The sequence below is a fragment of the Phaethon aethereus genome (assembly GCF_964289735.1).
Source record: "Phaethon aethereus genome assembly, chromosome: 4".
Taxonomy (NCBI): domain Eukaryota; kingdom Metazoa; phylum Chordata; class Aves; order Phaethontiformes; family Phaethontidae; genus Phaethon; species Phaethon aethereus.
Genome location: NC_138578.1, coordinates 58,929,015 through 58,943,785, shown reverse-complemented (window position 1 = coordinate 58,943,785; position 14,771 = coordinate 58,929,015). Strand labels below are relative to the sequence as shown.

Here is a 14,771-nt window from a genome sequence, read left to right as displayed (position 1 = left end):
ATGCACTCTGACAAGATAATTGAATTTTCGCTGGGAACGAGTCTAGTTCTAGGAGAGTTTAATGGCTTGATTCTAACTTCCAAGCACCCGTCACTCTTCTTAGATTATCTTTGTAAGCTCCTTCGTAGTTTATATTAATTCCTGACTTTGTAGCAGAACTTATTACTGTAAAAATAGAGCGCTGTTTAACTATAAATTTAAGCTCCATTCAAATGTTAAATGGGATGTCTGATCTGGGTGTAGTATTGCCATAGATTATGCCACAATTTAAAACTATATTCCGAGGAAGCATGGGTTTGTGGATGAATCTCTCACATCAATGAAAACAGTTAATGTTAATGCTCACTCTTCAGACAAAATGTCTACATTAGGGACATTTTGATTAAAATTACAGATCAGGTTTCTTGTGAACAAACATACAGAAGCCAAATGGTCTGGCATACTAGGATTGTTATATTTCTTGTATCTGTAATATTGAAAAGGCTTTTAGATTTATTTTAGTTTGATTTTTACAAGCACTGTGTGATCAATGCAGCATCAAAACATAACAAGCATGTTCTTCTCTTAAGTGTGCTCATGTTTGTCTGTATGTCTAATATGTGGCAACTAATGAATATATTTGATGACTGGAAATATGATAGATCATAACTGAGAGGTTATGATCTTATGATCTATCCCTTTGCAAGTTTATAATGAATAATATATGGAATACATGTGTGTATAAAAATAAATTGGGTAAACAACACATGTAAGCATGCCTCTTGGTTTTGTCTTTTGAGAACCTGCAGTTTCCCTTCAAGATATCATTACAATGGAAGTGCAGGGTTCTTTAATATAGGTGATCTTATGCAAATTAAAGTGTATCAGTCTGCACTGCTTGGCAGATACGTATTGCTGGTGTAACAGATCACAAGATTGTCTCAAGCCTGTGGCAAAGCAAGCTTAGTCTCGGTTCCAGTAATGTTTATAGCAGCACACGTAAAAGCAGTACCCCTGGTCACTCTTGTAATTACAGTAAGAGACGCGAAGCAGTAGCTACTTGCTGACATAATGGCAAATGTGCTGTAGACTAAAGGTGTTCCCTGAGAATGCACTGATCCAACTGTATCCAAAAAACCTTTCATCTTTTGTCTCCGATTTTTGTTGTCTCTAACAGCATATACCTTCGTCCCACAGAAAAAGCAGGTTATTACATACTGCCTATGGGCTGCTCTGACCTTTTTGACTTGTAAGATGTTTTCCATTTTTTTCCCCTTTGACAATTCAGCAAATGAAGTGACAGAGATGGATTTCATTACAGGTGCTTTGGCTGAAATTATTTATTGCTTAACTATTAAACCTGGCCATAAATGTAATTGATTTATAGACCCCATGAAAGCAGAAACATTAGCCAGAGTGCCAGGAGTGCTACTGTATAGAAATGATGCATATGGAGGGATCAGCTTCCTTCTAGCCAAAAGACTACACAAGAGAAAAGCAACAGTATTTTTTATTTTGTGTGGATCAGCACTATTCTAGACCAATTCTTTTTGCTGGTAGTTCATTCTATATTTTCACCTTTCTATTTTAGTGACTGTTTTCTGTTACCTGTTCTAAAAGGATGGCAAAATGGACTGAAGTGTATCATGAAGGATGCATTGGACTATGGAAAGGGGAAAGTAATCTCCTCTTGTCTGTGAGAAACTTGGAAGAAAATGCTTGCAGTACTAGGAAACTAACTTGGCAACATGAGTAATATAGACAGAGCTAATGAAGATCTGACAATGGCATAGGTGGGAGGTCAGGTGTGGTAGCGTTTCATTTCAAATTTCTCTCTTGTAAGTCTTCGGCTAAATGCAAGAGCTGTCCAATAACTCTGTCATTCTTTGTAAAGTCTTGTCCAACTGACCTGGAAAAAATTATACTGTATTGGGAAATGGCACTTTATCTGCAGAGTCCCGTTTTTCTCCTGATTTACTGTGCTGAGTACTGGTCTCAGAGTTGTCTACACCAGTGGAAGTCTGCACAGCAATACCAGGCTACTGCAAATGTTGCATGTTTTGTCCAGCTTTGGTGCAGCTGCATCTCTTCCATGTGGCGTCAGTTTGGTAGGCGAAAACATGGTTTTGCCAGCATAGGAGTAGGTAGGCTGTGGGTTTTTTGCTGTGTGACATATTGGATGTATGATGTGCAGTGTGACTGTACCAATGGAAATACTGAGGCAGATCACTTTTTTGTGAAGGTCCACAAGTTCCACAGAACTGGTTCTGAGCAAGCTATTGCTGAACATAGGGGCAGTAAATCGTGGCCCACCAAAGAACTGTAAAAGGGTTGTTCATAAATTGAAGAAAATCTTACATTTGTAGTAAAAAATGCAATGGAATACAATTTTCCTACTGATATCCCATCCTTTCATCTTCTCTCTCAGCATTAGCTTCAGAGCAGGCAGCTCTCAGGTTACGGAGAGAGGGAGCGTTCATCAGAGCCCGAAGCGGTGGCAGGGACAGAGACCATGGATTGCTCTGGACTCTGGCAGCTGTGGAGGGAGGTCTGAGTTGCTAGTAGCATCTCATCAGTGCTTTGGCATCTTTATATTGCTGTGCTTTTCTTTGTTTTTTTTGGATAGTGATAAACATTTTTGTGCCCTTGGGTGAACAGTTTTATTTAAGGTCCAGAAATGAAGAGAAATCGCTTGTCCTCCTTTTATGTCTCTCTGTGGTTGCTGTTCACAGCAGTGATACTTCAAGGTGAGAATACTGCTTGATAGCTAATAAATGTTGTATTAAGGTTTATTTTACTCAGAAAGGAGCTGGTGCCCTGGTGCATTTTACGTGGTTGAGCTCCAGAAGTCTTTAATCTGTTTGTTTTACTTTGTCTCACTGATGCATAGACAAAATGAACGATCATGTACATACAGAACTTAAATGCTCTTTGTGAAGCTTTGGTTTGTTAGGATTTCTTGTTAAACAGAAAGGTTTGCTTTGAACTCTAATTAGTCCAGGAAGTCACTGTGAGTCACCTGAGAGTAATGTACTCCAAAGCACTTGCTTCCTACATAGTGCCGGCTGGCGTTTGGGCAAGTCTTGTGAGTGTTACTGTCCTTGCTCTTTGCTTGCAGGAATGTGTGAATCTATCTAAAGGTAATACAGACATTGCCTAGAGAAACTGTGATGCACAAAACAGTGTGGAACAGCAGAAGTGTCATTTAAAATTTGACGTTTCAGTGGAATATCCTTAGTGACTAAGTCTGGATAGCAAGAAGCATCTCCAAATACATGGTTTGAGAAAGGTGTTAGTCCAAGGGTGTGTCCATACATCATGCAATTGCCAGTTTGCGAAGAAAAGCAGCTCAGACTTTTTCCAAGTGGTATTTAAAAAAAAAAAAAGGTAAATTCTGAAAGTAGCATGAATCAGTGCTGCATTTAGGGAGACATCACAAGTCATTAGCTTGGGAGCAGGTTTAACTTCAGACTTTGCTTCCAATTTTAGCATGGCAGATGTGTGACTGTAAGTCAAAAATCTGTGTGCCTATGAAATAGACCAATAAAATAAAGGTAGTGATATTTACCCTCAAAAAACCAGGAATCTCTGGATGAAGAGGGTTTTTTTTTTTAGTGTGTGTGAAAAGCTAGAGTTAGCTATTCATTTACTACAGGTGAATACTGTCTTTATTTGAATAGCTTCATCAGGCTTACTTCTGTTTCCACACTAAATGATGATATTCTTCAGTATGTGAATGATAAATATTAGTTATAGCAAATACTACTTGAAGCTGTAAAAAGAGGATGTCTTCTGATACTGCTCAGTGCTTAATCTGATGTACTGAACAAATCTATGTTATCTAGCTGTAGAATCAGCCAAAGGAAAATATGCTCACATGCTCTTTAATGAGCTGTTTGAAGACTACTCAAATGCTCTAAGACCAGTGGAAGACACAGATAAAGTACTGAATGTCACCCTTCAGATCACATTGTCCCAAATTAAAGACATGGTGAGTAAGAGCACAGTTCTGTTTTTCCAAAGATGTACAGAAACATACTAGCTGTAAACATTTTGCTTGGAGTAGGAAAAACAACTTGCATTTTGTTGTCACAGCTTCAGTAATGCTTCCTCACCAGGGTCATGTTCTCCAGTTCTTTGTAAATTCTTACCTGATTGCAACACTAAGACTTCCATTATAAACCTGCAAACTTACAGCTGCTGAATTAAGACTTCTTTTGTAGTTAGGTGTTGGCATCGCACCCTCCAGGCAACTTTTGCTGAGTTTTAAATAGAAAGAGAAAATCCTTTTTCTAAGATGCAATTAATTTCTACATAAACTCCCTATTTTAGACTGCAGTAACTTTTAAAATAGATTTGGTTCAGCTTGAGATACTGTTAAGGCAAAAGAAAATGTGTCTGGAAGGGGAATGGGAAATAATTTTTGTGACTTCTGAATTACAACTTCAAGGCCTCACCAAGCTTTCAGAGAATTTGTTAGACAGAATATGTTAGCTGTTTGGTATTCTGAAGCTCGTAAAAGGAAATTCTTAAGATACCAGGAGCCTTAGACAACTATGATTAAAGCTAGAGGGTGCAGGAGGGAGGAGGTTTGGACAAGAGAAAGTCCAAATAAATAAGCTCCCTGTACAGTGTATGGGCATAGGTACCTGTTTGAGAAGCACTCTTGTGGCCTGTCAGCATTCTGGCCTGTTTTGGGCAGTACTTTAAAACTATACAACAAACTCTGTCTGCATCTAAGATGTGATTTTGTCACCTTCAGCTAGAAATATTTCTACCTTTTTATGCAGGATGAAAGGAACCAAATTTTGTCAGCTTACTTATGGATTCGACAAAGCTGGTATGACGCATACCTCAAATGGGACAAAGATAAATATGATGGGTTAGATTCTATCAGGATTCCAAGCAATTTAGTTTGGAGACCAGATATTGTCCTATATAACAAGTGAGTATGGCTAGAGAAAATCAGCTTGAATATTTGTTGGAGGGAGGAGGTTGAAGGAGGGATTGACCCACGGAGTCTGAACTTTCATCGCTTCACCTTACCTTAGCAAGGGGTATGTTTGTTGTCTTAACAGTTGTTGTTGATCATCTAAATATTTTGCAATAAAGTCATAAACAAGATTTGTCTATTGATTATGCTACACAGCAAAGCTGTTCTGAATTTCTCTGCACTGGGAATTGAATACCCTGGCAGTCTGAAGTGCTTTGTGCTGAGGCTGCTGAAGAGCTCTGGAAGATAGTGTATCCACAAAAAGGTGGTACACGAAGGCTGCACTCCTTGTCTGCTCTCCCGGGCCAGTAGTGACCAGCAGATTATTTTAATCTTTAGATTCTTATCCTACTATATTCTGTTTGAGGTCAAGTTTGAAGAAGCTATTGCCAACAAATACAACATTATTTAGCAGTCCTGACATTTGGCATTAATGGGCACTGGTACCTATAAATAATAGTTAATAGCAAATTCCTAATAAAATTCAGGATCCTAAGAAATTCAGATATCCTAATAAATTATGAATAAAAATAGGGCTGTTGCTGGTCAATCCTGACTGTCACTTTTCTGTCTTTCAGGGCTGATGATGACTTTTCAGAACCAGTGAATACTAACGTTGTGTTGAGATATGATGGAAAAATCACTTGGGATGCACCCGCTATCACAAAGAGTTCATGTGTAGTGGATGTATCTTATTTTCCTTTTGACAGCCAGCAGTGCAACCTTACATTTGGGTCCTGGACCTATAATGGTAATCAGGTAGACATCATCAATTCTCTTGATAGTGGTGACCTCTCTGACTTTGTAGAAGATGTGGAATGGGAGATTCATGGTATGCCAGCAGTTAAGAACGTTGTCACTTATGGCTGCTGCTCTGAGCCTTATCCAGATGTGACCTTCACACTGATTTTGAAAAGGAAGTCTTCTTTCTACATATTTAATCTATTGCTTCCTTGCATTTTGATCTCTTTCCTGGCCCCACTGGGATTCTATCTCCCTGCAGACTCTGGTGAAAAAGTGTCTTTGGGGGTTACAGTTCTTCTTGCTCTGACTGTGTTCCAGCTGATGGTTGCAGAGATCATGCCTCCCTCTGAAAATGTACCTTTGATAGGTAAGCCTTACATGCTTTGTCTTTAAACATAGCTTATTAATAACAGGGCTGTATGTCAGGGAGACCATATATAATTTGTGTCTTCTGGGAAGATAAAGGTGCTGCATTTTTAAAACATAGTGAAATACTGAAAATATGTGTGGAATTTGTACAGGTATGCTGAAGCTCTTCACAATTATTTTTGCATTTATTTATAATTATGTATTAGCTAGTTATTTCTATTTATTAAATAAAATAAGAAATTTAGAACTATTTTATCACATATTTTAATAAAGCTAGTAATGGAAAATAATTAACTTATCAAGATAAGACTGTTTCAAGATATGTTTCTGTCAGATCCAGACGGTTGGGTGGCCTGGCTCGGACACTCAGGGTTGACTTGATATCCAACAATTGTTACTTTGAAATGTAATGCCTGGCAATGCATAATGCTGAATTTTAGTTTACATCTGAGAGTTCAGAAGAGCTGATGTGTAGTGAAAAGAGTGGTGTTCACCGTTGTCCTGTCTGGGACACTCTGCTGGGACACTCTTCCTGCTCCTGGCTGGTCTGTCCCCTGGGGCAGGAGGCTGCTTGGATGCCCTGGTGGGATTTCTGGAGGACTTAGGAGCACAGTTGCCTCCACGCTAGCTTCCAGCTTTGTTAAGATAATTCAGATCTCATTATCTTTATTTTCATTATTCCTGTGCATATGGAAACTATATGGCTTACTGAGACCAAAAACTGGTCAATGAATAGGAAAGTTGAATGCATTTCCCACAGCAGCAGCAACTATTCCCACCCAGAATATGGGCTTTCTGTATTGGAGCCTGGCCTCTCAGCTGTCAGCACACTAGTTGTGGACACCAGCAAGGTCTGGATATTCACTGGCCCATGTGGATGCGAAGATATCCATCTGCTGGTGTGAGGTGCGTTGATAGCTCCAACAGAGCATTATCCACTTGTGTTAATATATCAGGAAGCGGGATTGCTAATGTGCCATGTGAAGCCATCAACAGTGGGATTTTACAGACACCAGGAAAAGAGCAAGGTTCCCGATAGACGTTTTAAAGCTGCTTTCTGAATGGGTGTATTTGGAGAAATCGGAGGTTTTGGCTTGCAAATATTTACCATGCTAATACAATAGTCACTTACTCATCTGATAAAGGCATGCCAGTAACAAGTATGTGGGTTTACTTTAATGGCTTTAATCTTTGTTTTTAAATGGTAAATTGTTATTTAAGTATAGAGAATCAAGGTGATTAAGAACTGGTTTTACTTGCACTTACATTTAGCACTGTGTTGTCATGTTGTTATTTCTGCATTGAATTTTTTTATTAGGGTAGCGTCTTTAATATGATTTTATTTTGTGTTCCAGGAAAGTATTACATAGCAACTATGACCATGATCACAGCTTCCACTGCATTGACGATCATTATAATGAATCTCCATCACTGTGGCTCAGAAGCAAAGCCTGTTCCACAATGGGCCAGGGTGATTATTTTGGACTACATGTCAAAAATCTTTTTTGTTTATGATGTGGGTGAAAATTGCACAAGTCCAAAAAGAGAGAAGGAAGAAGAATGTAAGTTGGAGGGGGATGGTGGGTGTCAGAGGAGGCACAAAGAGGTAAGGAGTCACCTTTCCAATAAGAATGATGAGTATCATCTCAAGGAAAAGCTCAATGGAAATTTGAATAAAAGCCATGGAGATCATGGTGAAAATGTTAGGGAGATTGTTAATTGCTGTTCCTGTTACAAAATGCTGATTAAAAATATTGAGTATATTGCTAATTGTGTTCGAGACCATAAAGCAAGCAGGGCCAAAGGAATTGAGTGGAAAAAAGTTGCCAAAGTGATGGACAGGTTTTTCATGTGGATTTTCTTTATCATGGTGTTTTTTATGAGCGTGCTGATCATTGGGAAAGCAGCTTAACTGAAGACAAACATATTCCTCTTGTAAATCTGAATATACTGGGTTAGCATGTTTTGGTGGAGCTCTGGGACAGGGGTGCTTTTGAGATCTTTGTCTTGCATTCTGTAACAATAAACAAATTGGTTCCGTAGGCTGTGACAGCACGTTGAGACATTGCTCAGCTGAGGGCTTTGTAAGTGACTGTCCTTGCCTTTTAGTACAGGACTGCAGCGCTGGTTAGGCTGCGGGGTAAGCACTCTGTGCTCCATCTTGATGGGTGGTGGCTGTGACTTCAGGCTGAATGGAGTGGAGCATTGCAGCAGTGGAGCAGACAGCCTGGCAGGGAGCACTGTATTCACAGGGCTGCATCTCTGCACCTTGTAACTTGACCAGCCCTTTCTCTCCCCTAGGGAGGGAAGAAAAAAGTATATTTGTGACATTTGTGGCAGTTCCTGGAAATCATCCCTTCATGACATTGCCTTTTTTCTGTGTTTTACTTGTCTTTACTTGTCTTCCGAACTTAACCTTTTTGTTATGGCTTTTTCTGGTCACTGTTCCTACCATTTCATAGGCTCTACATGTCTATCTTCTGTGCCTTTCACTTCTAATACCATTGAGCTTACTGAATATGAAAGTTACCCTGATCTTCCTCTTTATCATTTCCTGCTGCTGAATACTACCTTGTTGTTGCCACAGCTCCAGTAAGACAGATTCCCAGGACTTCTTCCTCACCAAGTTGGAGGACCTCTCTTCCATTCTCTTTCTTCTTGAGCCTAAAAATAGGAAGGACTTCTCCTGTCCTTCCTAGATGTCTCATTCCCCTGGGCATTTGTGCAAGATGGGACTTTAAATGCTGCTTGAGACTGCTAAAATAGGAGGCTGTGACTTTTGTCTCTGCTCATTTTATTGACCTTCACCAATATTCACCCCATGTGTCCCTTGTCCACTCTTACATCCTCTTTAATACTTAAATTTTAAACTGAGTTCGCTCCGTGCATTACTTAGCACAAAAGCATGATCTTACAGGCTCATTAAAGTAGTGCCACAACCAATACTCCTTGCTCAACACAGTACTTGCGTGTACATGAATGTGTTTGCTGCTGACAATATCAGAACCCCTTCTTCTGTGTGTTAATTTCTGTTAACCCTCTCAGACTAATAGAGCTCTGGAGGATGTCTCCTGCAGTAAGGTGAGAAGCTAGTACCCCAGGCATGCCTGAGGCAGATAAATTGCTTTTACAAAGCACCCTGAACTTTGAAACCATGATATTCTAGTTGCAGTGGGAGAGGCAGAATGACACTGTAATGGATCCCAGTCAAAAGTTCATGTGATAAAACTCATTTTTGTAATTGTTACAGTTAATAGGAGCATACCTATGAAGCTGTAATTTAAGACCAAGGAGTCAAAATGGCAAAGTAATGCAGCTGTTATGCTCAAATTTATTGGAAGAAAGGGAATTGTAATTATTATTATTATGATGTAAATGATGCATTGAATTGCTAATGGCAGGTTTTCTTTTGTGTAGAATAATTAATGCTGTAATGCTTATCTGGATTCTCATACATAATGCAAGCCTTAAAGTAGAGGTTTTAATGTAAAGCTAAACTGGATGGCTAGCCAAGAATAAACTCAGTATGTGGAAAAAGTCTCAAGTGTGTTCCCTGTACATTACCAGTTCCCAGTCAACCAGGGTAACTTTGAATAGCTCCTTTAGAAGACAAGCTGTTCTCTTTCACCGTGCAGAGAAACGATTGCACCCATTTGCCATGGAGTTCAGGCTTTGGCACTTACACTGCCTGTTTGAGGAAACTGATTTGTTCTTTGTTGTGGAAAAAAAATACTGTCCCAAAAGCTGAGGGAGAAAAGTGTTTAAAGATTAGGGTAAAATATTCAGAACATGAATCTTCAGCATAGAAAACGGATGACCAAGAGTTTGTCCAAGGCTTCTGGGTGGCACAAAGAAAGTAGAGTGTTACTGTTCGCTGATGAACTGATACATCAAATATACACAGTGTGTGACAGTGGAGGAGTCTGTAAAATATGTGAGAAGGCTGAGGAACTCCTTGCAACAGGATTTGTGAATGCTGAAAGATTATATGGATTTAAAGAGTTGGGGGAAAAACATGGAAGAAAAATCTGTCAGCATATTACTAAATACAGTCATGAAGTGTTGAAAGGTGGAGCAACATTTTAGGGATTCATGACTGCATGTTCTTCAGTGCTCTTCATTCCACTAGTGGCACCCATTGGACACAGCTTCCAGGTTTAGACAGACCTTTAGCCTGACTCAGAATATCTTTCTTAGAAATGTGGATTGTGCCTATGCCATTCTGTTCAAAACAAGCTGCTGCAGTTGTGGGCTTCCCATGCGTAAGGGAAAGTTTGCAATCAGGCGGATCATGGCCTCTGTCATGCTGGTGCTCTTCAGTATGCTGCATGCTTGGATGATGATGTTGAAATCATACTTTGAACTTCCCTAGCATGTTTTATGTGAGGATGTGATGGTACTAAAGAATTCTCTTCTTTACAAGAATATGATTTGAAAAATATTCCTAGCTATTTGAGTGTATTAACTATTACATTTAATTATTTTCTGTTATCCTTTTCTTTGGATTACCAGACATTCTCAAGTGTTTCTCTTCCTTTATTTACAGATGGTGAATGTTCTTCTTGCTTTTGTATCAAACACTTTCCTATTTTTACTTTATAAGAGTTCCAGATTCAATAAAGAATGTGAGCAGCAGATGATGGGTACTGGTAGAAGCTGGTACCTCAACTGTTACTGTGAAGCTTCATGCTAGGACCTTCAGAGTCACATCTTTGGACTTGATCATTTTCCAGAGTGAAAACATAACGTGATGCTGCATGGCCATGCTTCTGGTGACAAGGCTGATCCAAGGTCCATGCTGCTGCAGCCGTACAAGGGCTACCTGGTTTAAAGCTAGCTCAGGAGTTTCTAACTAAACTGTAGGGGCTGTAGTTTAAGTGTCCCTCCAAGGTCTTAATGTTTAGTTTGTATATCTCTGTATTTAGCTATGTCACTAAGAAAAAACCTGCTTTAAATCAACAAAGTGTGTTAGCAGTCAGAGCTGTGTGTGACAACTCTAGTGCTGAGTGGAGACAGGAATGTTTGATTCTGTCCTGGTCTCTTCCTCTTTCCTTTGTGTGTTTCGTGCTTAGATTGTTTTCTTTCAAACTTCTGTTATTCATTGAAGAAAAGAATATGTTGACTCTTGTTTTCATTCTTAAAATCTTTTCATCAGTGACAGGATATAGGACCAAAAATGGCCTCTGGAGTTTGTGTGCAACCATCTCCTTTGTTCTTGCAGGCAGAGCTCAATTAAAGGAGGAGAGCAAGCTGAACATCTCTTTTCTCACTATTTCTGAAGTCCACTAGAAAGGAGAAATCTTCCTTCTTTGTTAGAGACAAATCCAACTGTGTGGTAGCTACAAGAGGTAGCAGAGGAGTTTGTATCTAGTTTGTGTGGTGCAAATTAGAGCTTCATTGTCTCCAGCCACCTTTTAAGAACTCCATTCTGCAAGGTGACAGTGAACAATACTCTTTTTACATTTTTGCAGTAGGGAATAACTGAGATTGCAAGTACCCAGCTCAAGTTTTCTCTTATCTCTTTCTTTCTAAATACTTTTGTGCATTTGATTCCTACTGTGTAGTCCACAGACCACTGAAGACCACCGGGAATACTCTGCAATTGTTCTATCAAGCTGTACTGGTTTAACCCATCCTTCCATGTGGTTACATGTGGGGGTTTGTGAGATTGTTTGAGCTCCAAAAGTTGTTCAATTCAGCCACTTGGGTGGACAGCAAGGGCAGTGAATTTATCAAAGCATTTATTGCACTAGTACTCCTTTGGGTCTTGCAAGCCATATTAGCTCTTGGGAGCTGTCAGGAGCACAAGGAGTTCCCAAGTCTGTCTCTACCACAAAGGGGGGGTCTCAAGCGGTGCAGCCTGCCTTCTGGTTACCTGAGGTGCAGGGACCAACCTTGCAGCAGGCTACTGGTGAAATAAGTCATACCTGTTCTTGGTCATGAAGGGTTCTGTTTTGGCTGGCTGTGGCGGTGCTGCATCTCCAGGTGTAGTTCTAGCCACTGTGTTTGAGAAGGCAATCCAGGGGTACCTTTGCAACAGGACAAAATACAAATATAACTGTTGAAGGAGGGATATCAGTTGATGGGGAGCATAGCAGTGCGGAGAATATGGTCTGTGCATAGTTCCAGACACAGTTTTTGCACAGAACTCTTATGCTGTGGTCTGTTCTTGGGCTTCAGAGTAGAAGTCAATCTAGTGTACATCCAGAAAACACAAATCAAGATTAAAAAATGACAGCTGAAGTTTTAGAGAGGGTTCTTCACTCTAGTTCCTGAAAACGTTTATTTAAAAAGTGATTCAGTACTACCTTCTAAGAAACCCACCTAGAATTATGGATTTTTCTGGGGAGCAGGTATTGCTGTTTGCTTCCTCTGCCATTCTGAGCATTTATCTTTACCAGGTTCTGTGCCTCAACATTCACACAGCTACTCGCAATGAATTTTCACCTCTTTTTAAAAGAACTTGAAGCAGATTTTCATATGCCATTATTTTTATTCATATCACTCTTCATTGAACAAGATTTTATCTGTGGTGTTGGGAGTTGCTAGGGACTGCAATCCACAAAGTCTGCCCTGCATTACCCTTTGGTTTGAAGAATGCACTGGGTTTAGCTAACCTGAATGCAATGACAGAGCTGGCAAAGGAAGAGTGGAGCAAAAAATAACATGCTTTTTACAATTGCTAAAACCTAACCCAGATTATTGTAGGTAGAGTGCTTCAGCGAACAAAATGAATAAATTGGGATTCACTGGATATTTACTTGCTAAGTGTCATCACTGACAGCTAACTTTGATTAATAGTGGTCTTAAATATAATAACATATAATAACATTGTATTCTGTTTTTGTTTGTTTGTGAATTCTCCATTAGCATGCTTAAGGACACGGTAGCAGGAAATTTCTGAGCTAATATAATGCGAACAAATAAAGAATGATACTGTGGTTAATGCATGCATCTGTATGGTTCTGTTCTTAGTGTGCCACAGGTACGTAATAGATCTGCCTCTTTTATTCATCCTGTGTTTTCAGTTCTAGCTGACCACTGCCAAGCTTCTCACAACGTTTCAGTGGCAGGAGTGCCTTTTGTTAGTGTTTCACTGTAGCAAAAATGGACTGCAACAAAAAAGTTAAATAAATGGTAAAATCATCTGGAGTAGACTCCACAAGTTAGAAAAGCCCTTCACAGACAAAGCATTTGGCTAGAATGTGGAGTCTGTGTTCAATGGTGATGAAAGTGATGGCGTGACCTCCATAGAGCCAAAGTTGGTTAGAGGATGGCAGCAGGTACATCTGTGTTGCAAAATAATGCTACATGGTGTTTGCAAAATGAGGATGAGGAAAAACGGGAAAAACTAACTAGCAATAAGGTGAAAGATGTAAAATTACTGAGACTGTTGTTCAGCCCCTGTGAGTTCACTAGAGCATGTTCTTGCTGTGGTGTAGCTACTTCATTTTGCATCCCATTCACTGGCCAGCCTGTGTCCAGGGGTGGACTGCAAGCAAGTCAGACACAGCTCCTGCACTGGGGCTGTATCGCAGCGGCGGGTCTAATCTGCAGTAGGCATTACTGGCTCAGTCAGGGGCGAGGGTGCCAGCTTACCCCAAGCCACAATGATGCGTCTAAGCCTGCACCAGCTTTGCTGGAAAGGTGGGACCTTGAGGATCCCCTGTCATCACCTGCTGGTAAACTAGCCCTACTTCATCCTTCTGCCCAGTTCCCAAAGGTAAGTATCTGGTGGCCCTCGGGATGAAAGACTGTCACTTACATGGTCTGGAGGGTTGACTTCTTCTGGGCTACTTCATAGCCCCAAGTTCCTTCTGGCATCCATGCATATCCAAATAATTTTCTGTCCAGTTCACCCCCTTTCTCACAGAAAGTTGATAGATGTGCTTTCTCCACAGGAGGCCTGACATGTATTGTCATGTCCTGCAGGTTGTGCCCACTTTTGTTTAGCACGTTAATGTTCTAGGTGACTGCCAGTAAGATATCTATGGTGAATGAAACTTGTGTTGCTTTTATCTATTGTTTTTAGCATAGCTGGAAACAGAATGATGATTGTGAGACAATCTCTTTCTTCATAGGTAAAGGACATGAATTTTTCATAAAGACTTAACACTAACATCACAAACCCAAGGGTAAACTGGCTCCTTACCCCCTTGCACCGAACCAGTAGTGTAGTGCAAGCGACCTCAGGGTATGCTGTTCAGATATGGGCAAACTTAGTTGCCTTCAGGTACACTGCCTTAGTTCTGCTTTTGAATGCCATGTTCACTACGCTGCAGAGGTTGTTTGAACTATAAAGAGCATTTCTTAACACCATGGTTCAAAGTGGAGTGTGCTGGACAAGTGCTTATTTGGCACAGCACCCCTGAGCTGCATGAATTCTCAGCAGTGTTTCAAGCCAGCAAGTTTTGTGTCACTAAGAGCATTACACTGGGGCCCTCGGTTCCTGAGGCATCAGCAGCAAACCAGCTTGGAGGTCCTGGCCCCAGGGGAAAGGAGGAGAGGTAAAGGGTGGTGGTGAGAATGAGTCCAGGGCCCAGGGGTGTCTGCTGTGAAAGTCAGCACCCTGCAAAAGCTCCTTCTGTGGAGATAGTTCCTCACCTAAATCCTGAGACCTCTAGAGGTCATACGAGTGCTGTTCTAGTGCTTCAAGGCAATTTTTTAATGGTTTAAAAAAAAAAAA

General features: G+C 40.3%; 1 protein-coding gene across 1 annotated transcript; it reads left to right on the top strand.

The window, feature by feature from the left end:
- Positions 1-2,656: 2,656 nt before the first annotated feature.
- CHRNA9 (cholinergic receptor nicotinic alpha 9 subunit) lies at positions 2,657-7,997 on the top strand (the record flags this gene model as incomplete). Its single annotated transcript, XM_081999733.1, has 5 exons — positions 2,657-2,726; positions 3,825-3,970; positions 4,770-4,924; positions 5,551-6,083; positions 7,441-7,997. The coding sequence occupies 5 exons, from the start codon at positions 2,657-2,659 to the stop codon at positions 7,995-7,997; spliced, it is 1,461 nt and encodes a 486-aa protein (XP_081855859.1).
- Between the last annotated feature and the right edge of the window lie 6,774 nt (positions 7,998-14,771).